The sequence below is a fragment of the Magnusiomyces paraingens genome (genome assembly GCF_902498895.1).
Source record: "Magnusiomyces paraingens strain CBS 517.90 genome assembly, contig: contig3, whole genome shotgun sequence".
NCBI lineage: Eukaryota > Fungi > Ascomycota > Dipodascomycetes > Dipodascales > Dipodascaceae > Magnusiomyces > Magnusiomyces paraingens.
Genome location: NW_022474069.1, coordinates 1,165,044 through 1,191,707, shown reverse-complemented (window position 1 = coordinate 1,191,707; position 26,664 = coordinate 1,165,044). Strand labels below are relative to the sequence as shown.

Sequence of the window (26,664 nt, the reverse complement as noted above, 5' to 3'; positions counted from 1 at the left end):
TATTCCAATTATTCCCTGCGCTCAGCTCCGGCTCCAGAAGACCGGCGCTTCTTATTGTACCGAGAATCCCTGTTATCATGGACTAGTTGTTTGTGGCGTTTTAACGAATCCTTGCGTGCAAACTTCTTGTCACAGGTAGGACATTCCAACATGGCTTGTCGTCCGTGTTGTGACTTAGAATGGCGTGAGCACTCTGAGGCTGTTGGAAACCCACATACAAACCATGGGCACTCTTCCTCCTGGCAATGGTAGGGTCGTGTAGTGCCCACGGCGTCCATGTGTGCACATAACTCTAGAATTGTTGAGTACTTTGTGTCGCAGTGAGTGCAGTAGTACTTCCCCTTTTTGCCGCCCTTGGCCTTAATGAGACGATCAATATTGCTTTGCATGAGATTGACATGGGTGGCTGCGCGGCTCTTAATGACTGGGTTGGTCCAAGGACGCTCCTTTAATTTTTTAGAAGAAACAGAAGCAATGGCAGCAGCAACGGCAGCAGAAGAAGATGAAGATGAAGACGAGTTATTTCTTGAAAACGAAGACAATGAAGGGCTTGAAGGAGTGGAAGATGAAACAGGCTGGACAGTTGAGCGACGCATGTTGCACTCAGTGAGGACTTGGAAAAGTTGTGGCAAGCGATGGTTGTGAACATGCAAGACTTGGCCATTCTGTGGGACAGACTCCGAGTCGCTACTACTACTACCGCTAGATTCCTCATAGGCCTCGTATGGTTGGTGATGGAGCGGCTGGTGATGGTTTTGTTGGTGAGGTAACTGATGAGGGGATAGGGATTGATGGTGGTGGTTGTGATGATGGTGAAGATGTTGAGGCTGCTGCTGAAGTTGAGGCTGAGACTGAGACTGAGACTGAAGTTGAGGTTGAAGTTGAAGTTGAGGAGGAGGAGGAGGTTGTTGTTGTTGAGGAGGAGGAGGTTGTTGTTGTTGTTGTTGGTGGTGATGTTGGTGTTGGTGGTGATGTTGTTGGTGTTGAGGATAATGTTGTTGTTGATGGTTTACAACCAAAGGAGGTAGTTGGGGGTGTTGCTGCTGAGAAACTTGAGGCATTTGAGAAACTTGAGGAATCTGAGACATTTGTTGTTGGGGCTCATAAAACGACTGCATAGGAGGCAACTTTTGCTGCTGCTGCTGCTGCTGTTGTTGTTGTTGCTGATTAGAAGACATCTGAACAGGGAAAAGAGACGACTGTCTAATAGGATAAGCCAATCCAGAGTTTTGTGACCCAGCAGGCGACGGGTACCCTTGAAAGTTGTAATAGGGTGGTGGGCCAGCAGCACCTGCCAATGACACCACACCTGAATCTTGAGGTGAACCAGTCATAGATGTCGGAGCATGAGGAGGAGTAGCCATTGGTGCAGAGGTAGAGTGTAACCCTGTAAGCAAGTTGTTATTATTATTGTTGTTGTTGTTATTGTTGTTACTATTATTATTATTATTATTATTATTATTATTATTATTATTATTATTATTGCAATTATTGTGGTTATTCCCACCTTCCATACTTGTGGTACTTCCTGCCGACATTGGCGCGGCAGGCATGGGCCCAATCAACGGTGTAGAAACCGCAGTTGACGAAGACGACGATGAAGTTACCAAAAGAGGAGCCGTGGGAGGACGCTCCATGATAGCGGGCTGAGGCTGTGGGATGATGCGCGGAGATCGGGCCGCAACTGCTACTTGGGGAAGCGCATAAACAGCGTGCATAGGATCCGGTTTGTAGGTGTACATGTTTGCTGCAACAGCAGCAGCAGCCGCAGAGGCAGCCGAAGCAGTTGCAGAGGCAATGACTACCGAGTCTGTAGGGTCTTCAAGCTTAAAGGGATCCAGTTTGAAGGCTGGATGGTCCATGTTTTGCAACGAGAGCCAGTGGGCGTGAGATTGGGCGTGGATCTGCTGGGTGATGGAGGAAGCCAGAGACGGGTGGATAGATGGGTTGATTGCAGAAGAGATGGTGATACTTGAAGCTTGGCCCAGATCAAAAGAGTATTGCTGGTGGTTAAGCTGATTGTTGGTGATGTTGATGATGTTTGAAGGGTGTTGATGATGCTGCTGCTGTTGCTGCTGTTGTTGTTGTTGTTGTTGTTGCTGTTGTTGTTGTTGTTGTTGTTGTTGTTGTTGTTGTTGTTGTTGTTGTTGTTGTTGTTGTTGTTGTTGTTGTTGTTGTTGTTGTTGTTGTTGTTGTTGTTGTTGTTGTTGTTGTTGTTGTTGTTGTTGTTGTTGTTGTTGTTGTTGTTGTTGTTGTTGTTGTTGTTGTTGTTGTTGTTGTTGTTGTTGTTGTTGTTGTTGTTGTTGTTGTTGCTGCTGCTGCTGCTGGTGATGGTGTTGAGGAAATGCCATGTGGAGGGCAAGATGGGCTGCAAGGGTAGAAGGGATTTCCTGGTTTGAAGAGCTTAAGCTTGGAGTTGAAGATGTTGTTATTGTTGTTGATGGTGATGTTGATGGTAATGTTTGATCTTGTTGTGATGTTGTTAAAACAGTTGAAGAAGATGGGCTGGTCAAAAATCCACTCACTTGAGGAGAAATCAAGCGGCTTTTATTCAATCCCGGCCACACCGTCGCCGAAGCCCATGGCCGCCGGTCCGGCAGTTGAAATGAGGCATTCTGTGTTGCTACTGCTGCTGCTGCTGCTGCTTCTGCTGCTTTTGTTACTTCTGCTATTTCTTCTGATTGTGTTGTTGTTGGAACGGTTTGAGGCCCACATGTAAAGGGCTGGTCTCCAGTGTTTGAGTTCAAATGTTTGTTGGCTACTATAGTAATGGCGGATTTTGCATCACATGGTTGGAGAGTCTCTTGAAATGAGGCTTCCTGGGGGGACATTCCGGACACGGCCGCCACAGAACTTGTGGGCCTTAGCAATCCCAACTTTTGCCCGAAATGATCCGAGGTGGTAGCGGCAATATTGGAGGTTCCAGATATGGAAGAAAAAGGTGGGCCTATCGGATTTGAAGCCACAGGTCCTATACTGCTACTGCTGTTATTAGCAGAGTAAAAAGTATGAGCTTGCTGGACCGACATCATAGGCGAAGGACCCGGGAAAACATGGTCCATTTGCACAGATCTCATGTCGGCCATTTGAGTTGGCAGTTTAACGGGGGGTTTCTCAATAGCGATAAATTTCCTGACATCATTGTCTTTAATAATATCGACCCCACCTTTGCCTCTACCACAGTTGTTATTATCACCACTATTAGAAATGGGACTTTGTTTAAACTCCGGAATAGGCCCGATAAAGGGCTCTTTAGTGATTTGCTGCTGCTGCTTCTGCTGCTCTTGCTTCTGTTGCTGGATTTCTCTCTGCTGCTCTTGCACCCTGGTGACCTCGAGGACCTTGTGCTCGCTGACGTCATTGCTGCTAAATATCGATGGAGACAATTGCAGTTCAACAATGCGCATTTCCGATTGTAGACTAGACAAATGGTGCAAAGAAGACATCGACAACAATGATGATGATGATGATGATGATAAAGACAAGGGCAGATCTCCAGCAGTTTCGGATAATGGAAGCGGTGATAACGGTAAATTCAAAGGAAATAAAGCTGGGGAAAAAGAAGTGGAAGGAGCAGGAGCTACCGATGGTGGCCGAAAATGTGGGGATTGGACCTTTATGGGAGATGAAGAATTCAGGGAAGGATCGTATACTAAAGAATATGGTGACACATGGATTGATTCCAAAAGCTGGCCCAGTTGTAAAGAGTAATCCAGCGACATGTCGACCGGTGAAGTTGGCGATCCAGGAGACCGCAAAAACGGATTGTTAATGTTTGTGTTGGTACCTGCTGAAATGTCAAAGCCAGGACTGATTCTGCCTACAAAGGGACTTCCAGGTCTACGATTATTGCCTGCTCCAGAAAGTGCATCGAAAAGGTCTTCAAATAAAGGTGATCTGGGCCGTGCTATGTAAAAGTCTGGCGACCCAGGTACGCTCAACATTCCTGATTCTATAGGTTCTGAATCTTTATCTTCTCCATCATCTTCACCATCTTCATCTTGGATTACCAATTGAGTACTGGGTATTGGAGCCGTTGTAGTTGTTGTTGAAGTCACTGTGTTAATTTCACCACCTGCAACTGTTGTTGTTGTTGTTGTTGTAGCAGTTACCACTGTAACTGGCGACCTTTTATGACTTTTTGAACCTGCAACAAGAGCCCTGGATCCAGATCTAGACTTTTTGTTCAGTTGATGATTTTCTTCTTCATCATTTTCATCCTTTTGGTCTTCTAAAAATTCAGAGTCCATTGGAACTCGGATTGAGAAATGCACTACGCGAGTCTGGTAAATCTCCACGACACCTTTCCCGCGACTATATCCACGAAACGCCTGTTGCATCATGTATTGAAGGCCTTCTGGGGGGACTGTGTGTACCCGAAGCACCCGCCTGCGGGGTCTAAAAGGAGGCGGTACAGTTGGGACCAGCCGCATGAGCCGGTTATCCGCTGGATCATTGTTATCATTGTTATCATTTTTATCAATTTTTTTATTCTCTTTATTCTCTTTATTCTTTTGAGATGATGAAAAGGATAATGTGTGTTTGCGTATAAGAGCGGTACGCGCTGACTTTGGATGCAATTGGGTAGTTGATGGAAGTCTTGGTCGGTGCAAGTCAGCAAGATCATGGAGCCCTGTAAGTTCTGCGAGAGGTTTCGGAACGCGTGTAATTTCTTCAGTATCGTCGTCTACTGTTTTATTTATGGTGAAGGGTCGGTTGCTATGGCCAAGTTTCTGGTTTGACAGTTTAGAGATTGTAGGAGAGGTCAGTTCGTGGATACGTTTGTTTCGGATAAGACGTGCTGAAAAAGAGAGTGCACCGAGTCGGGCGCTGAGCTTTGGGCGCGGGGTGGTGGGTGTTGTAGAAGTAGTAGCATTTGCTGTTGGAGAGGATGTTGTTATTGATGTTTGTGTGGAATCCGGGTCTTGGGTGCCGGGTGTCCCGGGGGAAGTGTTTGACATTTGTTTATTGTCGGGTAGCATATTTTGTGAAATGAGGCCTGTTGGGATTTTGGAGGTCATGCTGATGGAGGGGTGTGTGTGTGTGTGTATGTGTGTGTGTGTGTGTGTGCGATAAAACTTTATTGAAACACGCGCTAAACCCTTGCAAGATTTTGTGTGTGGATGTGTTTTTTTTTTTTAATAATTTTAATATAGAAACACAGTGTAAGTAGAATTGTATGAGGATCTTTTGATAAAGAATGGTAAGTAATGAATTGGCAAGTAGTTGTGAAAAATGGAGATAGATTTTAACAAGAATAAAAAAATAAATTAAAATAAATAAAAATAAAAATAAAATAAAATAAAAAAAGAGAGAGAAAAGAAAAGGTGGTTTTTTTTTTTTTTGAGGATTTTTTTTTGAACCTGGCCGGGGGAGTTTGGAAGTGATATATATATTTCTTTATTTATTTTTTTTTATTTATTTATAAATATATATATATATATATATATATATAGAAGAACAGATGAACAGATGTGTAAGGGAAAAGACCAAATAGACATAAAGATATATTTGTACAATGTTATTCTTATTATATGATTGAAAAAAAAAAAAATAAATAAATAAAAGAATGAAACAACCCATTATAGAGGATTTTTAATATAACTAATATTAATTCAATGAAATCCTTAAGTAGAGAATTTATTTTTTTATATTTTTTTTTTATATTTACTATTAAAATATTTAAATATAATAATTATAATAATAATAACTATAATGATCTAGAGGTTATCATCATTTATTAAATATTCGAATTGAATTGAATTAAATTAAATTGAATTGAATTGAATAATGAAGATTCAAAACATCCAAGTAAATTAACAATCGACCAAATGAAAGAAAAAAAGGACACTCAAACTTAGTTAAAAGTCGATGATAACCAAAAAAAAAAAAAAAAAAAAAAAAAGAGGGATTTTGTTTTTTTTTGTTTTTTTTCTTACACTGAGAAATCTTAATAAAGGAAGCCACCAAAGATGGACGTTTGCATGTGTGCGCAGTCGGGTGTTAAATATTTTGGTGGATTTTTAAAATTTTTTTTTTTTTTTTTTTTTTTTTTTTTTTCGTTTATATATATATTCTTATAAAGACTGCTAGTACTGCCAACCATATATTTGGATATACACTCCCAGATTAAGCTCCATATGTTTACATGTATCTAAAACCGCACCCTTGTTTTCTAGAGGTGGAGGAAGAGGAGGAGGAGGAGGAGGAGGACAGCCAAGACGCCCTAGCTTATAATATTGACAAGGGTGTTAGGTGTACTGAGATTTCACAAAAAAAAAAAAAAATACAAGCAAATGAAATGAGGTTAGATGGTTAAATTATTGTTTAGTCAGTTTGTACTGAAAAAAAAAAAAAGCAAAATCAATAAAAAAGCAACTAGGTTTATTTTATTTTTTTTTTTTTTGGGGGGGGAGGAGGCTTATATAAAACCACACTACATAGGATTTAAGAGTTATTGCTGGTTAGTGTAGTAAATGTGATGACAATGCACCACTTTAAAGAAAAAAAAAGGGAAAAAAAAAAAAAAAAAAAAGTGGTGGTCATTTAAACAAAAAAAAAAAAAAAAAGTATCTCCCGAGAGAGAAAAAAAAAAAAAGATCAAAGATTAAAGATTAAAGAGAGAAACAAACAAAAAAAAAAAAAAAAAAAAAAAAAGCCTCATTTGAAGTGCATATGTGTGTGAATGGCTGAAAACCCCCCCAAAAAATAAAAAAAACCACGAGATGATGATAAAGTTTTGCAAGACATGTGGTGACTAGCCGAGAAAGAGAGAGAGAGAGAGAGACAAAAAAAAAAAAAAAAGAGAGAAAAAAATGGTGTAACATATAATAATTATGTTTAAGCTTATCAGTTGGGCCTCAAATGGAGGAAGATTGTGAGAAAGACCCCAAAAAAAAAAAAAAAATTAACGATAGAGTTCATTTTCAAATGTGGGGAGGGGAGGAGAGGAGAGGAGAGGAAGGAAGATCGAATTGAAAGTGATGACATAAGCTATTACTACAAATTGGAACAAGAAATTAAAAAAAAAATAAAAAAATAAAAAAATAAAAAACCCTTGACCCTAATAAGTAAGGCTGATAGGGTTAGGGATTAAAATATTTCAGGGTATAGGGTTTAAATTTTTTTTTTTTTTTTTTTTAGGAAAGAGGATCAAAGAAAAGAAGAAGAATAAAAAAAAATAAAAATTATTGTGTCTATTCAACTATAAACTTATATATATATATATATATATATCCAACAACAAGTTTTTTTATTATTAAAAAACAAAAAAAAAAAGGAGGACAAAATATGTCTATAGAAGAAACAAACCAAACTACAGTTTCTGGACCGGTTCCTGTGGTTCCTGCAGTAGCTGCTACTGGTGGTGTCTGGGGCTCCAAAATGTCATTTAAAGAGGTTCTTCTTCGAGGAGTTGAAGAGGAAGAAAAGGAAAAGGAAAAAGAACAAGAAGGAGAAAACAAGTTAAAGGAAGATTCCAAGAAAGTTCAAAATGAGATTAAGAATGAAGAAGAAGAAGAAGAAAAAGAAAAAGAGGATACTCTTACTACTACTACTACTACTACTACTACTACTACTACTCCTACTACTAAAAAGGAAGTTTCAATTCCTACATCTGATGACTCTACAGTGACTGTTAAAAGAGAAGCTGGTGGGCCTTTGATTCATACCCTTGTTCTTGATGCTGGACCATTGCTTGCACAGACATTTAGTGACTTACAAAAGAGAGCTTGTCGATTTTTCACGACTCCTGCAGTTTTACATACAGAGATTCGTGATGCTCGTGCTCGAGCCAATATTGAGCTTTGGCAGACAGCAGGGTTACTTGGAGTTCGTCAGCCTACTCCAGTTCAAGTTGCAGCAGTTGCAGATTTTGCTAAACGGACAGGTGATTTTGCAGTATTATCAACAAATGATTTACATGTACTTGCATTGGCGAGAGAGTTGGATGTTGAAGTACATGGTGGATCTGATGCACATTTGAGAAAGATGCCTGGTGGAGAGGGAGCTAAAAGAAGTAAGGAATTAGAGGGAGCTAATTTCCGTGCACCTGTGACTTATAATGTTCATGTGGATAGAATTCGACCTGGAGAGGAGGATGAAGAGGAGGAGAAGGAGAAGAAAAAAGAAGAAGAGGAAAAAAAAGAGGAAGAAGAAGAAGAAGGTGATGATGATGGATGGTCGACAGTTAGTAAGAAGAGTAAGCCTCGACGACACAATAATCGATACAACAACAACAACAATAATAATAATAATAATAACAACAACAAGAGTGAAGAGAATACTGGAGAATTAACATCTAAGATGGCAGAGATGAACATTACTACATCTTATGAGGAAGAAGAAGAGAGTGAGGAAGGTTGGATTACAGAGGAAAATATTGTTGAGACTATGAGAAAGGATCAATATGAGCCAGATGAGAATTCATTTTTGGCTACAGTTAAGTCTCATCATAAGAATGGGAATAAGAATGATGGTGTTGCTGCAGATGCTGAGGCTGCAGATGCTGAGGCTGTAGCACCTAAAGTTCAAGAAAAAGAAGAAAAAGAAGAAGAAGGACCATTTTTGCCCTCTGCAGTTTCTACGGGAGATTTTGCAATGCAGAATGTTGCATTACAAATGGGGTTAAATTTGGTTAGTCCTGTTGATGGTAAGAGTGTACGACAAGTTAAGAGTCATATGTTAAGATGTCATGCATGTTTCCATTTGTGTCCCGTTCCTCGAACCAATGATGTTGATGAGATTATGCAAAAACGTCGGGGGAATCAAAAGACAGATACTTCTTTATCATCGACAGTTTTAGGACGTGGTCTTAATTTTTGTCCTCAGTGTGGGTCCGGTAATACATTGAGACGATGTACAGTTAGAGTTGATGGACGAGATGGACATATTCATGTATATTTGAAGCGACATATGCAATGGTCTACTAGGGGGAATATTCAACAATTGGGAGTTCCTCAGAGTAAGAATGCAAGACGTCAAGGACGGGTGAAGGATCCTTATGATACTTCATCACAACCTATATTACGTGAAGATCAAAAGGAGTATGAGAGGGCCATTGTTCATGATTGGAAGCAAAAGCGACAGAATGAAAAGGTTTTAGAGGAATGGATTGGAGGAAGTGTTGGAGGGGATGGGAATGTGAGTGTTGGATCTGTGGGTGTGCCTTTTGCATATCATCGAGATGCTGCACGTCATACGGGGATTCGGATTGGTCCTGGACGGAACGGCAATAAGCGCCGTGGGAAATGAGTGGGTTGGGTTGGGTTATTACTAGTACTAGTACTAGTGTAATAGTATGGTAATATGGTAGTATGGTAGTATTAGAGTTGGTGTTTTTTTTAGGGTTATGGTTAGAGAGAGAGAGAGAGAAAGAAAGTTTGGACTAAAGTGGAGATATTAAGTTTTTAGGTTATTATATAAGCGTAAAGGAAAAATAAAAAATAAAAATAAACATATAAAAAAATAAAAATAAAAACAAAAAGTCTCTTTTTACTTTTTTTTTTTTTTTGATAGAAATTGAAAAAAAAGAAAAAAAAAAAAATGACGTGAGAACAAAAAAAAAAAAAAAAAAAACGAATTTACAAAAATAATAATAATAAAACTATTTAAAATCAATCATAGTTGAATAAATATATATATATATATATATTTACAATTTAGTTTTTTTTTTTTTTTTTTTTTTTAGCTTGATGAGATGATGATGATAATGTTCAGTTAATTGGTTAATTGGTTGGTTAGTTAGTTAGTTAATTAATCATGTTAGATTACGTGATGTGAGACATTAGTAGTAGTAGTAGTAGTAGTAGTAGTAGTAGTAAAACCCGCCTCCCGATTATTTTTATTTTTTATTTTTCTTCTTCCCGTAGAGTGCGCAAAGTCTTTTTCGGCTGCAATTCCACGTTTATTTAAGGGGCGTGAGTGTTGAAGGAGGAAGGAAGGAAGGAAGTTTAACGCGATGATGATGATGATGATGATGATGATGGGAATTTTTATTTTTTTTTTGTATGTGAGAAATTTTTATTTTTTATTTTTTATTTTTTATTTTTTATTTTTTATTTTAATTTTTTAAATTTTTTTTAAATTTTTTAAATTTTTTTTAAATTTTTTTGGGTGCTACTGTTTATTAGTACTAATTATATACAAATGTTGTTATCAAAGGGTTAGGGCGGGCAAAGAGTGATGTGATGAGCTTAAAAAAATTAGAGTGCTTATGTAACAAGTTAGTTTTGATGAACTGTAAAAAAAAAAAAAAAATAAAAAAAAAGGGCGGTTGTTTGCCTTTTTATTTTATTTTATTTTTTATTTTGGTGTGGCGCGCTCTTTTCCGAGTTGTTGTTATTTTATTTTATTTTTTTTTTTTTTATTGGTGAGCGGAAAAGAAAAATAAAAAAACCTTTTTTTTATTTTCTTTCTGTGGGCGTTTTGGGGGGTTTTTTTTTTTTTTTTTATTTTATTTTTTTTTGAGGCGCGCGCGGGAACTTTAAAAAATAAAATAAAATAAAATAAAATAAAATAAAATAAAAAGTAAGTAATTTACTTAATAAGTAAGTAAGTAAGTAAGTAATTATACTTTATATATTTTAAAATAATAAAAAAGAAAAGTGTTTACTGAAATAAATAAATAAATAAATAAATAAAAATAAAAGTAACTTTATATAATAATAATAATAATAATAATAATAATAATAATAATAATAATAATAATTATTCTTTATTCTTTATTCTTTACCACCAGTAAAAAGAAAACAAAATAAAAACTTATGTTGGTGGTGGTGTTTCTCTTGAATTTTTTTTTTATTTTACTTTTGAGTAACTTTATAATAATAATATTTTTATTTACTATTTATTACTTCTTTTTTTTTTTTTTTTTTTTTTTTTTTTTTGTCAAAGCCCATTTTTTTCTTTCTTTCTTTCTTTCTTTTTTTCTTTCTTTCTTTCTTTCTTTTCCCAACTTGAAGTCATTCGTTTTTTTTTTTTTTTTTTTTTTTTTTTTTTTTTTTTTTTTAATTTATTAAATTTTCATCATCATTAAATTACTTTCGTTTCATAACCATCACTATCAACAACATCAACACCAACACCAACATCACCATCACCATCACCATCACTTTTATTTATTCCATATTAATCCTAGTTGGATCTTTACTTTTACAGTAATAATAAATTATTATTTAAATATATTTATTTATTTATATATACACTGAAAATGTCTTCTTCATCTTCATCATCATCTTCATCAGTCTTCTTTCAACAGACGACATTTTCAAACTCTGACATTCAAAATAACGCGTGGCAACCAACTGCTAATACTACTGATACTACTATTCCAGTACAAGTTATTGCTCAACCCCAGCACCATCAAGTGGTTCGTCCAGTCTCTTCACAACAACAACTACATCAACAGCAACAACAACAGCAACAACAGCAACAACAGCAACAACAGCAACAACAGCAACAACAGCAACAACAGCAACAACAGCAACAACAGCAACAACAGCAACAACAACATCATCATCATCATCATCAAGTATTTGTGCCCCTTAAAGAAGCCACCCAATCACCAGTGTCAAGTTTGAATTATTCTACTACAATAACAAATTCATCTTTAAATGATTCTTCACCTCCAAGTGGTAGCAGGTCTCCCACAAATCTTGCTACTATTCCCATTTCTAATACTACTACTACTACTACTACTACTATTAATACTAATACCACAAACAACAACAAGTCTCCTCTTAATATGACAACAAATATAGATACCAATAACCCTTGGAATTCTTCTTTTAATCCTCAATATCAACAACAACAACAACAACAACAACAACCTACAAACCAATCATCTGTTTCAGGGGTTGGTAATAGTGGACTTTTAATGGGAGGTCCTGTGGGTGGAGCTCGTAAGCGTCTTCCTGTGGCTAAAACAAATATTTTGGAACGTGCGTTTCAGGAAAACCCCAAGCCTGATAAAAAGTCTCGTGAGAATTTGGCTCAAATTACTGAAATTCCAGTTAGAAATATTCAAGTGAGTATTATTTTTTTTTTTTTATTTTTCATTCTTTTTTTTTTATTATTCATTTTTTTTTATTATTCATTTCAAAGTCATTTTTTTTTTTGTTGCAAGGGTAAAGAAAAACAAAAAGATGCCACTTAAAAACTTTCTACTCCTTTAATTATTTTTTTATCAAACAAACAAACAAACAAAAAAGCAAAAAAGCAAAACAAACAAAACAAACAAAAAAAAAAAAAAATCACCACCACCATTGGCTACCTGCTAATAAAAAATTAAAACAAAAAAAAAAAATATTCTTAACTACCTCCCCACCCCCCCTTTATATCCAAACAAGCATATATTATCAACAACAACTTAAATTCACCCTCCAATTTCTCATATTTCTCACACACACACCCCTTGTTTTCAAACAAAATTACTTCTTTATATATTCATTACAAAACAATAAGAAACAACCCTTTTTTTTTTTTTTTTTTTTTTTTTTAATACTCAAATGAATAATAACTTGCCCTTATTTTCAAATTCTTTTCTTAATCATCATCATGCTAACTTAAAACAGATTTGGTTTCAAAATAGACGCGCAAAGGCTCGATCAAATGAAGAAGAAAATATCATTAAAAAATTACAAGCTACAATGCCTCACCTGCCGGCTCAGGAACATCAACATCTTAATGAAAAAATTAATGATAAAAATTTAGATGATAATAATAATAATAATAGTAATAATATTATTATTCAAGATGTTTCACAAGTTACAATGGCTTTTCCTAAGCAACAGCAACAACAACAGCAAAATCAACAAATGTTTGCCGGGCAGGTCCCTATACAACAAGTTCAACCTAATTCTCAACAAAGTGGGCAGCCGCAGCAGCCGCAGCAGCCGCAACAGCCGCAGATGCAGCAACAGCAGCAGCAGCAGATGCAGCAACAACAAATGTTTCAAAGTCAAATTGTAAACTCTAATCAATTTATTCCTCCTGGACAAATTATTTCTAACCAAATTATTCCTATGCAAATTACCCCTGGGCAAGATGTTAACAACAACAACAACAACAACAAGACCCAAATTTACGTCAATAGTAATGGCCAAATCTTGGTTCCTGGGCCGGTCCCTGGACAATTGGTGGCAACAGGACAAGTAATTGAGTTTGAGCAACTTAAACAAATTCAACAGCAACAAAAGGATTTAGCTAACCAGCCTATTCAAAACTACAATTTTATTCCTTTGTCAGGAAATGGTTTAGTAAACCAACAGCAGCAGCAACAGCAGCAACAACCACAACAGCAGCAACAATCTCCTATTATTATTCAACAACAATCACCTACAATTATTAGACAGCAAACTGGATCTAATCAAAATATATCACAACAACAACAACAGCCACCTCCTCCTCCTCCTACTCATCATTTAAATGCTTCTAATGCTCTTGTTTCAAATCCTCAAGTTGGCTCTTTTATTAACTTTCCTATTCAAGTCCAACCCACTGAATCTATGCATTCAATGCAATCAATGCAATCTACCATGCAGCAGCCTCTTGTTCAGCCTGGCAATCATTCCGTGCAATCTCACAACAATAATAGGAATAATAATAATAATAATAATAACATTATTATTATGCACTCTACCTCATCTACTATGCAACAGCCACCTGGAGAACAATTTGAGCAACGCCAACAGCCAATATTACAACAAATGCAACCGATTGTTCAACAACAGCAACAGCAACAGCAACAGCAACAACCTCCAATGCAACAAATGCCTCCTCAAGTAGGCCCACAAATGGTCCAACAAATGCCATCTCAAATGGCACCTCCAATGTCTTCCCCCATGCTTCCTCCTCCTCCTCCTCCTCCTCAACAACAACAACAACAACAACAAGTTGGTCCACAGATGAGCCCACGAAATATCCAGCAAATACCTATGCAACAAGTTGTTTCAGAATCTATGCAACAACCTCAACAACATTTCCAATTCCAACCACCCATTGTCATGCAAATGCCAATGCCAATGCCAGTCCAAATGCAAGTTCCTGTTCAAGTCCCTATCAATAGACCCCCATCAAATTTAGCACTTGCTTCGGGTCCTCCACCCCCACCCCCACATCAACATCAACATCAACATCAACATCATCAACCCCCATCTCAAATCCCTGGCCCTATTCCTACACCTACCCTTCAAATTCCATTCCAAACTCCTCCAGCAGGATCACCAATTTCTCCTCCATCTTCATCTGCATCTGCATCTACTTCTACATCTTCTTTCTCATCTTCATCAACCCCAATCTCTACCTGTAATTCTTCCTCTTCTTCTTCTTCTTCTTCTCATTCCTCTTCAAACCCACATCCACCACACCCAAATCCTACCAATGTCTCACAGAGACCTCGTCCAGCAATGCATATTAACCCGAACTCTGCAAACGCCCTGTTTGTTCAACAACAACAACCCCTCTTTGTATTAGCCGGATCCCCGTCACCCGGAAGTTCTCTCCTTGTTCCTGCTTCAGCAACATCATCATCAATGTCCGGTCCAAGTCCATCTGCCGTACCACCATCAACTACCCCGCTATACACTCCAACAACTCCCCTCTATACAAGTCGCCTACAAAATACCATCAATAACAATCCTGCCACCATGTCATCGCTCCGCAGAAGCTATTCCGCTACAGGACATGGAGGACTGCTTTCCGTGAATGGTAATAACCATGTTGTTGATTTAAACATGGCTAACAGCATTCCATCAAATAATCAACAAAACTCATCATTAGTACAGCCAATGCCTACCTCATCGTCATCGTCATCTTCATCTACAACTGTAACCACCCCACTTACAGGTACCAGTATAATTAGTAATGCCACTACTGCTAGCAGCAGCAGCAGTATTAACGGCAGCAGCAGCAGCATTTGTAGCAGCGCGCTACCTCCCTCCGTGCCTGCGTCGGCTACGGCCGCCGTCTTTGATGATTATGGCGGTCTGCTGTCGCCCAGCGGGTCTCCGTTTCTTTCTGTGCGGTTCCCATCGGACGCCAAGCGCCACGAGCTTGAAGGTGGGGCAAGCGGCGCTGCTTCTTCTTCTTCTTCTTCTTCTTCCTCTTCTTCTTCTTCTACTACTTCTTCCTCTTCTAGTTGTGCTGCATATGCTGGTTATAGTGGTGTTAACCTTAATTCACACCCTGACCAAGTTCCTAAACGCAGACGGTCCAATGCCGGCACGGTTTTAGAACCTCCTGGGTCTGCGACATTATCAGGAACCTCTCCATGGCGAATCAATAATAATAATAATAATAATAATAATAATAATAACACTGCCAATTGTCAACAGCCAATTGGCAGTGGAAGTGCACCCACTACGTTTATTTCATTTACAAATGGTCCCTTTAGTGGACCCATTAGTGGGCCTCCTAGTGGATGTACTCCTCCTTCATCTTCTATGAATGTTGCTTATCCTTCACCGGCCAGTTCTGCTAGTGGTGGTAGTAGTAGTAGTGGGAGTAACATTGCTGGTTTGAATAATAACAATAATAATAATAATAATAATAATAATAATGGGGTTGGTCTTGAACGTCGAGGAAGTCCATTTGGGTTGCCAGTTTCTGGTGCCACTATGGTACCAATGAATATGACACCAACAATGACGACAATGACAGGTGGTTCTAATTCAAATAGTGGTGTACTTATGAATGTACCTCCACCATTACCACCTACAATGTCTTCCTCCTCACCTTCTATGGCCATGTCAATGGAACCACCAACAACAACAACAACAACAACAACAGGTGTATCCAATTCCACTTCCCCGGATATGTTTAATAGTTTATTTGCATTACCGGAAGAATCTGGAGATGGAGAAGATGATGGGTTTTTTGAGCAATTGGTTCGTGAGATTGAGGAAAGTTCATTTTTGTGTCCACAACCACCGCCCGATGTTGTTGCTTAATGTATGCATGTGTATTTTTAAAATATTTATCTTTCTATTTATTTATCTTTCTATTTATTTATCTTTCTATTTATTTATTTATTTATTTATTTATTTATATATATTAATAAATATATATATATATATATATATATGTTAAAGATTTTCTCTTTTAATTGATTGAATTTCTAAATCTAAACTGGTGATTTCAATTGGAATGTCTTTGTTATTGTTATTGCTGGTAGTATTGGTAGTGCGCTGGTGTTTATTGTTGTAGGTGTTTCTAACTCCCTTCCTTCCTTCCTCCCTCCCTTTCCCTCCCCCCCCATACATCCGCAATAAAGTTTTGCGCAGTGATTGGCTGCGTTAAACTTTTCCCTTCCCCGATTGATTATCGTGGCGTCTTTTGCTGGGCCTTTTCTGTATATGTAAAATTTATATTAAATAAAAATATATAAAATAAATTAAATATTAAATAAATAAATTAAATAAATTAATTAAATAAATAAATTAAATAAATATTAAATAAATAAATAAATTAAATAAATAAATTAAATAAATATTAAATAAATAAATAATGATCTTTTTTTTTTTTTTTTTTTTTTTTACTGGCACTATAAAAACCCCCCCATCTCGCCACTTTTTTTTTTTTTTTTTTTTTTTTTCTTAAATAACTTCTTCTTCTTCTTTCTTTTCTCCCTCTCCCCAACACTTTTTCTTCTTTCTTTTTTTTTTTATTTTTAAAAAAAAAAAACACACACACACACAATTCCCTTTTTCTCATATATACATTCACATTACCTTAAAAATGGCCATCACTAAAATCTTCTCCAGATACGTCTACGACTCCAGAGGTACGTTCAATTGAATCTTGTTTTCATTGCTCTATCTCTCTCTCTCTCTTTTGTTTCTCTGTTAATAATACCTTCATCTTAACCCTACCTTTTACTAACTAACTCTTTATAGGAAACCCAACTGTCGAGGTCGACTTGACCACCGATAAGGGTCTTTTCCGTGCAATTGTTCCCTCGGGTGCTTCCACCGGTATCCACGAGGCTCTCGAGCTCCGTGACCAAGATAAGACCCACTGGGGTGGCAAGGGTGTCTTGACTGCTGTCAAGAATGTCAATGAAATCATTGCCCCTGCTCTCATCAAGGCTGATATTGATATCACCGATCTTACCGCCATTGATAAGTTCCTCATTGACCTTGACGGAACCCCCAACAAGTCTAAGCTCGGTGCTAATGCCATTCTCGGTGTCTCGCTCGCTGCCGCTAAGGCTGGTGCTGCTGAAAAGGGTCTCCCCCTTTACGCCTTCATTTCAGAGATCTCCGGTACCCCTAAGCCTTATGTTCTCCCCGTCCCCTTTATGAATGTCCTCAATGGTGGCTCCCACGCCGGTGGCCGTCTCGCCATTCAGGAGTTTATGATTGTCCCCCTCGACTTCCCCTCCTTTTCCGAAGCTTTGCGTGCCGGTGCTGAGGTTTACCAGATTCTCAAGTCCCTCACCAAGAAGAAGTACGGCACCTCGGCCGGCAATGTCGGTGACGAAGGTGGTGTCGCCCCCAATATCCAAACCCCCCAGGAGGCTCTCGACCTTATTACCGACTCTATCGAGAAGGCTGGCTACACTGGCAAGGTCTCCATTGCCATTGACGCTGCCTCTTCTGAATTCTTTAAGGATGGCAAGTACGACTTGGACTTTAAGAACCCTGACTCTGATGCCTCCAAGTGGCTCACTGGTGAGCAGCTCGCTGACCTCTACATTGAGCTCCTCGACAAGTACCCCATTGTCTCTCTTGAAGACCCCTTTGCTGAGGATGACTGGGAAACTTGGGTCCACTTTTACTCCAAGGCTGCCGACCGCCTCCAGATTGTCGGTGATGACTTGACTGTCACCAACCCCATCCGCATCAAGACTGCCATTGAGAAGAAGGCTGCCAATGCCCTGCTGCTCAAGGTTAACCAGATTGGCTCTCTCTCTGAGTCTATCCAGGCTGCCAAGGACTCTTATGCCGCTGGCTGGGGTGTCATGGTCTCTCACCGCTCTGGTGAGACTGAGGATACCACCATTGCTGACATTGCTGTTGGTCTCCGTGCTGGCCAGATTAAGGCTGGTGCTCCTGCTCGTTCCGAGCGTCTTGCTAAGCTCAACCAGATTTTGCGCATTGAGGAGGAGCTCGGCGACAAGGCCATCTACGCTGGTGCCAAGTTCCACTCTTCTGTCGCCATTTAAATGGTGAAGAAGTTATGAAAAAAAAAATTTTTGTACATCTATGGAGTTTTTTTTTTTTATTTATATGTAACGTTGTTTTTTTAATATATGGATTCTGCATGTTGCTGAATATAAGATCGAGGACAAATGCCTTCAAGGGCCCGCATAGTAGCTCGGGATTGAACTGATACAAGTCGTGCAAAACACCATCCGTCGTCAAACTCATGGAGCACAATGACGAGATCTCCTGTCACTAGCTCAAGCTCGTCATCAAGCACTGGGCGATAGGCCTTAATTGCCCGATGAACTGCCACTGGGAGTTGAGCAGTTGTGATTGATGAAGAATCATCTGCATCAGAGTTGTGTACCAATGTGTTGCGTAGTTGCAGACCACGGGTAGACATATTGCCCGTAAGTTCCGGTACAAGGTCGTCCTCCTCACCTCTTCCGTCATCCGATAAGGATCTGTCGACAGCTGCCGCGGCGGCGACGGCCGACGACGATGACGACGATGACAATGACGATGACAATGACGATGACAATGACGACGAAAGACTGGTTGCAAGGTTTGGTGCACAAGACTCGGAGATACCGCTAGGTTCTTGACCACTAGGGTGTTGACCACTAGGGTGTTGACCACTAGGGTGTTGACCACTAGGGTGTTGACCACTAGGGTGTTGACCGCTAGGGTGTTGGCTACCATTTTCTTGAGACCGGTTGCTAGACCCCTGTGGGCGACTACCAGATCCATTCGACCTACTACCTGACCCGCTCGATGATCCTTGTGACAGCCCACCGGCACCGTACACACCGCTATCTGGTGTGGGTGGAGTATGGTTCGGTGTCACAAACGCAGGTGTCACGAACGCAGGTGTCACGAACGCAGGTGTCACGAAAGCTGGAGGTGTCACAAATGCAGATGCATCGCTAGGCGTGTACCCTCTGCCCTGCAGCACCAGCGTGGTATCATTATTGGGCGAGCTTGGGTAATGAATTGCAGATGACGAAGTGGACATGGATCCAGGAACAGAAATAGTGGCAGTAGTACCAGGAACTATAGTCGTAGTGCCAGGGGCCGGTGGAAGCTGCTTGGTTGCATTGATATGTCGCATGGTTTCTCGAGATAACGCGCGCCGACCCGTACCACTACTTGACCCAACGTTACTTGACCCCACGTTACTTGATCCCACACTACTTGATCCAGTGCTATTCCGAGGTCCAGCGTTGCCGCCCACCATCACTGGTACTGCTACCATCACGCCACTATTTCTGGTCGGCGTTCCCGGAGTGCTTCCAGTGTGTGGTGGTGGTGGCGGGAGTCCCGATGTTGGTGGTGGGGTTGTTGGAGTGGATGTTGTAGTTGTAGTTGTAGTTGTAGTTGATAAGGAGTTTGTTCCAACAACAACAACAACTGCAGTTCCTGGTGGTGTGGATCGGCCACCACCAGTGCCTCCAAACCTCTCGCTGCTCAATCGCTTCCATGGATGATGATTATGATGGTGTGAATTGCCCACTGCAAGTTCTGACTCGGGTCCACTGCGTGTCGAATAGAACGACGGCTGCGGTATAACCGTATGCGTAACAGTTGACGACCCATGGCCTCCCAAAACTCTTGCTCCTACTTTCGGACTAAACGGTGCTCCTAGCCCACTCCCATTCCCACTCCCAGTCGTGTTAATACTCGTTGAACTCCCGCCTGCTTGCAAATACATTCCTCCACGTACACTACTGTTCCCTCCATGCTTCTCTGAAATAACAGACGCCATCGAGTACCGGTGTACTAAACTCGCACGCCGCTCAGATAACATGCCTGACGACGACGGTGCTGACGAGTCAACGGATTCTGCGGATACCACAGACAACGCTGACGCCCGCGGGCCTAGCGAGTGGAGGCTACTATTTCCACCTGCTGGTACTCCTGCTGGTCCACCTGCTAGTTGCTTCATGTGCGGCTGGGATATCTGCGGCTGAATACCGCGCGGCTGGGTCTTCTTCTCTCCTTTCGCCGCTCCCCCGCGTGTCCCCACAAGCTTATTATTAGAAGACAAGTCGGATGCAGCTACTGTTGTTGCAGGACCAACTGCAGAACTAACTGTAAACCCCCCCGTGGGGAAAGCACCAGGGAACAAATCCTGCACTGGCCCAGGTGAAAACGACGAGAAAAAGGAGCCCGTCGATGACATCGATACTCGTGGCACTTGTCCCCGAGCACTCCCACCGCAATTCCCGCTAGCCGCTAACGCCGTTGTATTTGTGCTCGCTGTTGTTGTCGTTGTTTGTGCAACGGATTGAGAAATTCCCACAGTTCCCGCGCGCATCGATGGCGACGAAGTCAACGGTACCTGTTGCTGTTGCTGTTGCTGTTGCTGTTGCTGTTGCTGTTGCTGTTGCTGTTGCTGCTGTTGGGGACCCGGTCCTGAAACTACCGGTGGATATTCGCCCTCAAACGCAGTCTCAACAATTGATGCTTGCTCGCTTTCGACAGGTGTCGTGACTGCTGTAACCTGCACGCTTTCCGGGTAGCTTTTTGCATTGGCTAAGCTTCTTGACGACACCGATGTCATCCCCGCATCGGTTCCCAGCCCTCCAGGTTCTCCAGGTCCTCCAGGTTCTCCAGGTCCTCCGGATCCTCCAGGTCTCACTGCACTTGTATTCCCCGGGAACCCGACCGAGTAAAATACAGACACCGGTGACGAAACCGCTTTGGAAACAACAGGTGCTGCCCCACTGCCGGATCTAACCGGAGACAAGGACTCGTTACACGTCACGGACCGTGACAAACCACCAGGCCGCGCAGCAGTTGCTGCTGCCCCGGCTGCCGTAATAACTGCCATCATCGAGCTTGATGACAACGCAGGCGACGCTTCTGTTTGTTGTGGCTGTGGCCGTTGCTGTTGCTGTGGATTGTTGTTCCCCATAGGAGCTTGGTGCAGCGGCCCGTGTTTAGTCGACAGCCAATGTCTCGCAAGCCCCCCTTTTTCCTCATCATCTTCATCCACATCATCGTCATCGTCCTCTGCCTCGTCGTCCGCCAGGTTTGTCTCGCTCTCATCAGCACCTGAGCTCCCTCCTACTCGAGAAAAAAATAGCGGCCGCGCACCAGCTCGTGCACCTTGTCCAGCAACATGTCTCTGCAAATATGAAGAAGAAAAAGAAGAAGCACCATTACCTGATAAATAAGACGAATTAATAGTACCATTTCCTACCAAATACGAGGAAGTAGTAGTAGTAGGTCCATGTCCTGACAATGCTGGGCGTAATTCAGGAGACCCCACATGTGGACTCGCATCTTGAGCCTGTTGGGGAGGCGTTCCCCGAGAACTACTTGTATCTCTACTCAAGCCACTACCTGCTACTGCTGTTGTTGCTGCTGCCGTTGCACTTCTCTGGATTGGCGTGTGCGTGGTACTAGATATTTTTGGCTCGCCCGTTCCCATGCGCCCCCTGGCAAACGGGTCCAGAGTGTATGTTGCGGTACCATTGTTTGCGGCAAACACGGACCCGAGTGAAACCGCAGACTGGTACTCTGAGCGGGGGTCTGAGCGTGATGCAGAAAGAAACGCAGTAGAGGCTGTGGGTTGAGGGTTTGGCGGGGTCAGGTCGTAAAGAGTGTGAGCAGCGTTGCGAGCAGAAACAACCGAGACAGCACTGTCAGAAGCAAAGCTATTAGTAGCAAAGCTATTTGTGGATAGGTTATTTTGAGCAGTTACTGGGTTTGGAAATGAATTTGAGCTGGGTGCTGCTGCTGCTGCTGCTGCTGCTGCGGCAGTGGCGGCGGTGGTGGCATAGGGTAGGGCATTGAAGCTGAGCGTTGTTGCAGAAATAAAGGTGGGCGGCTGCTGTTTATAGTTAGGAGAATATGCACCATGTTGCTGCGGCGCAAATATGGATGTCAGGTTCTGGTGGTGGTAACTGTTGTTTGACAATTGCTCACCCCCTCGCGCCGGTTCTTGCTCAAGGATGGGATGACTCGGAGCAAACGACAAAGGCGGAAGCTGGAATAGATTGTTGGACTGTGGGTGGACCGGAGCTGCCGCTTGCTGCTGCTGCTGCTGCTGCTGCTGCTGATGTCCTGACAACATATTGCTTCCGGTATTGACCGTACCATTACCACCAACTGCAGGCCCAACCGATGGCACCACATTATACTCAGATGTTCGCGAAGGCCGTCTACTTACTTGAGCAGATGTCGATGGGCTGCTAGACACCCTTGAGGTCGAATTGAATTTAGAAATGATAGGCCCATACTCTTCCATGAAGGCCAAGTTTGTTCCCGAGTACCCGGATGAACTGGATTCTGTGTCCTGCAATTTTGGAGGGAATTGTCCATAGGGAGCAGCCATGGCGCTTGAATTGCTGAGCCCTGGAGCAATTGAAGGCGCAGTAGACGTGTCCATGTACTCTGAAAATAGTCCGGATGTGCGCGTTATGTTGAACGAAATGCGGGGGGCAGTTCCTGGGCCTGCAACAATGTGTGGGCCTGAGGGAGACCGAGAAAGCGGCGGGACTTGTTGTTGTTGTTGTTGTGCTCGTGAGATTCGGAAAGAAGCGAGGTCGGAAGAGCTTGATCGTACGGAATCTTGACGAGCTGAAGAAGTAGATGTGGCTGTGGGTTGGTTTAGTGAGGTTAGCTGTTGTTGTTGTTGTTGTTGCTGTAAGGAATCTCCTAGCCCATCTGATGAATATATTGAGCTTGATCTAAAGGAAGGATTGGGGAATTCCATGTTGATAACAGGGGGCATTCTGTGAGCAGGCAGAGCTTTGGAGGTTGTTGAATTATTTGGGGTTGAATTAGGGAGAACATTTTCTCGTTCTGGAGAGCTTTTACGAGAACTTAGTTTATTTTTGAGTGACCTCAATGGTGAGGTATTTGTACCAGCACCTGGACTGGTTACAGGTCCAGATGAAGAGTCATGGGATTGCTCTGTGAGTCGCTCACTGGTGTAGTATAAGTCTGCAGCCACGTTTGGTGAGTTCATATCCTCGTAGCGGAACCCTGACACATCGCTTGGTCGTTTTTTAATCTTGTTTATGATTGAGAGATTATTTGTTTTTGCTCCACGAGACAATTCGTTAGAGGAGGAAGATATGCTGTGATGACTGTTTGTGTCATTGAGACCCCCCAAAGTTGCATGATTTAATGAGGATGTGTTGTTTGTGGTCTCTCGTGCTCGTGAGGTCGAATGTTCGAGCGGGGGGACATCTAATCCACGCAACGGTTCTCTATCGAGGTTGAGTTCTAATGGTTTTATAATAGTTGTTGTTCTTCCTTGTGCAGAATCTTTTGTTTGTTTAATTGCAGATTGTTGAGGGATTGTAAGGGGAGGGTTATTAGGGATGGTTGATGAGTCGTAAGTATTTTTTTCATTATATGGAGAAGTGTTTGATTGAAGATTGGGGGGATTACGATTGCGGCAGCGGCAGCGGCGGCGGCGAATTAGAAACCAATATAGGAAAAATAAAAGAATGGAGAGAATGAATACAATTGGGACAACTATAGCCGCGATCCAGCTGCGTTTTGCGGTGGATCTTTTTAAGAGTAAGAGGTATTCCATGAGGTTTTTTAAAGGGCAATTTTTTTAAGAGTAAAAGAGAAAATAAAAAATAAAAAAGAAAAAAAGGAAAAAAAGAAACAAATTTTTGAAAAGAAGGGAAAGATGGAAATAAAAAAAAAAAAGAAGAAGAGAAACTGGAGAGTTTATATAAGATATAATGTACATGGCTGTGACGGTAGTAGCTTTTAATACATTTTTTTTAATATTAGAAAAAAAAAACTTCAAACATAAGAATTTGTAAAAGAGTTAAACGTTAATCAGGGCGACGAAAACATATGAAGGTAAAAAAGTTTGTATTTTTTCCATTTAGAAAAAAAAAAAAAGGTTTTCTTAAATAGGACTTTCTTATCTCAAAAAAAAGTTTAATTCCTCGATCGTATTCAACTTTTTGTTTTTCAGGGTCTTTAAATATCAAAAAGGGTCTTTTAATCGTTTATTTTTTTTTTCTTCTGTCATTTTTTTTTTACAGATTTGTAATTCATAAAAGATCTTCCTTTTAGAAGATTTATTGTAGTATTATTATTATCAAATTGATAAAGATAGAAACAATTGTTTAAAAAAAAAAGCGTTGGTGGCAAAACTGGGTGAGACGTGTTTGTGATGAGTTCCGACAGGAAGTTTAATCTTAAAACTTTAAATAAAAAAAAAGTCATTCAATTCTTCATTCTGGGTATTTCTAATGGTTTTATTCTTTTTTTTTTGATTTTTTAAAAAAAAAATTAAGATATTTTTTTCTTCCTATTGAAACTTATTGCCTTTCTCGTTTACTATCCAAGACAAAGTCCTATATATGAGAATATGTCTATTGTTTTAAACGAGTTCTTTTTTTTTTTTTTTTAATTATTTTTTATTTTTTTATTTTACCTTCCTGGCCACATTCTTCCTTCTCGGGCAATTGCTTGAAAGGCCGAAGTTGCAGAGCTAAATGCCTTTTGAGCCGAGCCTTTAAACGAGGCAGCTGAAGTACCTGATCCATCCAGAGAGTCAGAAGCTTGAGCTGTTCGGACTTCATTTACAGCAGCGACTATTTTATTAATGTTTGTTTCAACCACCATACCAGCCTGGACGATTTCACCCAAGACGGTCTGCATAATTTGCCAACCAAAAACAAGATCGAGCTCACAGACATTTTCGAGGCAGCGGTCGAGAGATTCAACAAAGACTTGGATGAGATCGAGGATTCCGAGTTCAGATTCTTGTTCGTCTACAATGAAGACAAAATAGAGGGTGGCGTAGTGGCGGTAAATGACACGAATTTCTTCCATGCCTTCTAGAAGTGGTGGTGGAGTAAGGAAAGAACATTGTTGAGAGGATCTAGTTGAGAGAATAGAGTGGACTTGTTTGAGTAGGAGGGATTGTGTTTGGAGGTCAACTGGGGTATAAAATTTCATGAGACGCGGCAGACCGCTTGTATTGACTGGAAAGAAGAAGAAGAATAATAATAATAAAGAAAGGATGAAAGCATTGAGTTAGAAAAAGAATATTTTGGTTGATTAAAAAGGAATATGGATAAGGGCGATACGTACGTACCGACCAGGACAGAGTGGATCATGGTTGAAGGATTTGAAGGTTATGGGGTTGTAGTTGGTGGTGGTTTGTTTATGATGATGATGATGATGATGAAAGAAAACCAAAATGGCAAGTGGCGAGGCTTTAAGAAAAAGTATAGGTGTAAGTGAAAATGTGTAATGTTTATATAATCATTAGTCATGTTTAATAATATTTACATGCTTATCTAATAAGCCGAGGTTTTTTTCGTTTTTCTTAATAAAGCCGAGAGCCAAAAAAAAAAAAAAAAGTTTTTGGAACCGAGCAAATCGCGTATGTAAAAAACTCACACACAAAATAAAAAAAAAAATTCTATATATATATATATAAAAACCACTCTCACTCGGGGACCCCCGGCAAGACGGACGGGCCAAAGGGAATGTTTTTAATCTTTTTTTTTTTATTTATTAAAATCAAACATCATAATTGTTTAATACGACTTGGTTTTTTTTATTTTAAAAAAATTGAAATTGATTATATAGTTGATTGTAATTGATATATATATATATATATATATATATATCATTCAATTGAACTACTTATCAAAAAAAAAAAAAAAAAAGACCCGTGTCAATATTTCTTTATTTATTTTGTGGCTAGAGAGAAAGAAAGGAAAAAAAAAAAAAAGGTAATGTCTTTGTTGTCACGTGAATAGAATTATTTACCCATTTAACTATTTAACCATTTAACCAATAAATCCGGAATGTTCCTTTTTTTTCTTTTTTTTTTTTTTTTGTGGTTCTCCCCGCAAAATTTTTGTAGAAGCGCCGCCCAGTTTTGATTGGTTCAATTGATGGTACCTTTCAACCCCAACATTTGAAAGAATCATTTTTTTTTTAAAAAATTATTAATTAAATAAATAAATATCTTTATTATATATATTCTTAAAAAGTCAATTGCCTTTATTTATATATATAAATATATATATTGTTTCAACTGATTTCTTTTCAGTCTGCTGATGTGGTCATATATATATAAAAGTTAAGGTCCACCCTCCCAGCCAGTCAACCCACATGCTGAGTTACCCCGGATTTCAGCCACGACACACACATACACAATCCACGCCTTTCCTCCCTTTTTTTTTTTTTTTTTTTTCATCCATAGTATATAAATATAAATATATCTATATATCTATATATCTATATATATATATATATATATATATACTGAATCTAACTAAACTATTTAAAAAAACCTCCCCGGTGATGGTTCGGCTCTAAGATCAGACTATTATATATATATATATATATATATATATATATATATTACCAACTCATGTTTTTTTTATCATTAAACAATTGATTGAAATAATAATAATAATAAATGTATATATATAAATATAAATCTATAAATCTAATTAAATTATCATGTCGTTTAAAATTAATAAATAAATAAATAAATAAAATTTCCCAGACCGGA

General features: G+C 39.9%; 5 protein-coding genes across 5 annotated transcripts; 3 read left to right on the top strand and 2 right to left on the bottom strand.

Annotated features, from left to right (window-relative positions):
• Positions 1-8: 8 nt before the first annotated feature.
• Positions 9-5,021, bottom strand: SAPINGB_P003664 (uncharacterized protein; the record flags this gene model as incomplete). Its single annotated transcript, XM_031998380.1, has 2 exons — positions 9-1,387; positions 1,517-5,021. The coding sequence occupies 2 exons, from the start codon at positions 5,019-5,021 to the stop codon at positions 9-11; spliced, it is 4,884 nt and encodes a 1,627-aa protein (XP_031854271.1).
• Positions 5,022-7,290: 2,269 nt separating this feature from the next.
• SAPINGB_P003663 (uncharacterized protein) lies at positions 7,291-9,252 on the top strand (the record flags this gene model as incomplete). Its single annotated transcript, XM_031998379.1, has 1 exon — positions 7,291-9,252. One exon carries the CDS (start codon positions 7,291-7,293, stop codon positions 9,250-9,252), a length of 1,962 nt encoding a protein of 653 aa, XP_031854270.1.
• A 1,957-nt stretch (positions 9,253-11,209) lies between these two features.
• On the top strand, positions 11,210-15,947 carry SAPINGB_P003662 (uncharacterized protein; the record flags this gene model as incomplete). The annotated part of the gene is made up of 2 exons (XM_031998378.1): positions 11,210-12,025; positions 12,573-15,947. 2 exons carry the CDS (start codon positions 11,210-11,212, stop codon positions 15,945-15,947), a joined length of 4,191 nt encoding a protein of 1,396 aa, XP_031854269.1.
• Positions 15,948-16,734: 787 nt separating this feature from the next.
• On the top strand, positions 16,735-18,163 carry SAPINGB_P003661 (uncharacterized protein; the record flags this gene model as incomplete). Its single annotated transcript, XM_031998377.1, has 2 exons — positions 16,735-16,780; positions 16,893-18,163. 2 exons carry the CDS (start codon positions 16,735-16,737, stop codon positions 18,161-18,163), a joined length of 1,317 nt encoding a protein of 438 aa, XP_031854268.1.
• Positions 18,164-18,243: 80 nt separating this feature from the next.
• SAPINGB_P003660 (uncharacterized protein) lies at positions 18,244-25,249 on the bottom strand (the record flags this gene model as incomplete). Its single annotated transcript, XM_031998376.1, has 3 exons — positions 18,244-23,671; positions 24,562-25,114; positions 25,228-25,249. 3 exons carry the CDS (start codon positions 25,247-25,249, stop codon positions 18,244-18,246), a joined length of 6,003 nt encoding a protein of 2,000 aa, XP_031854267.1.
• Positions 25,250-26,664: the final 1,415 nt, after the last annotated feature.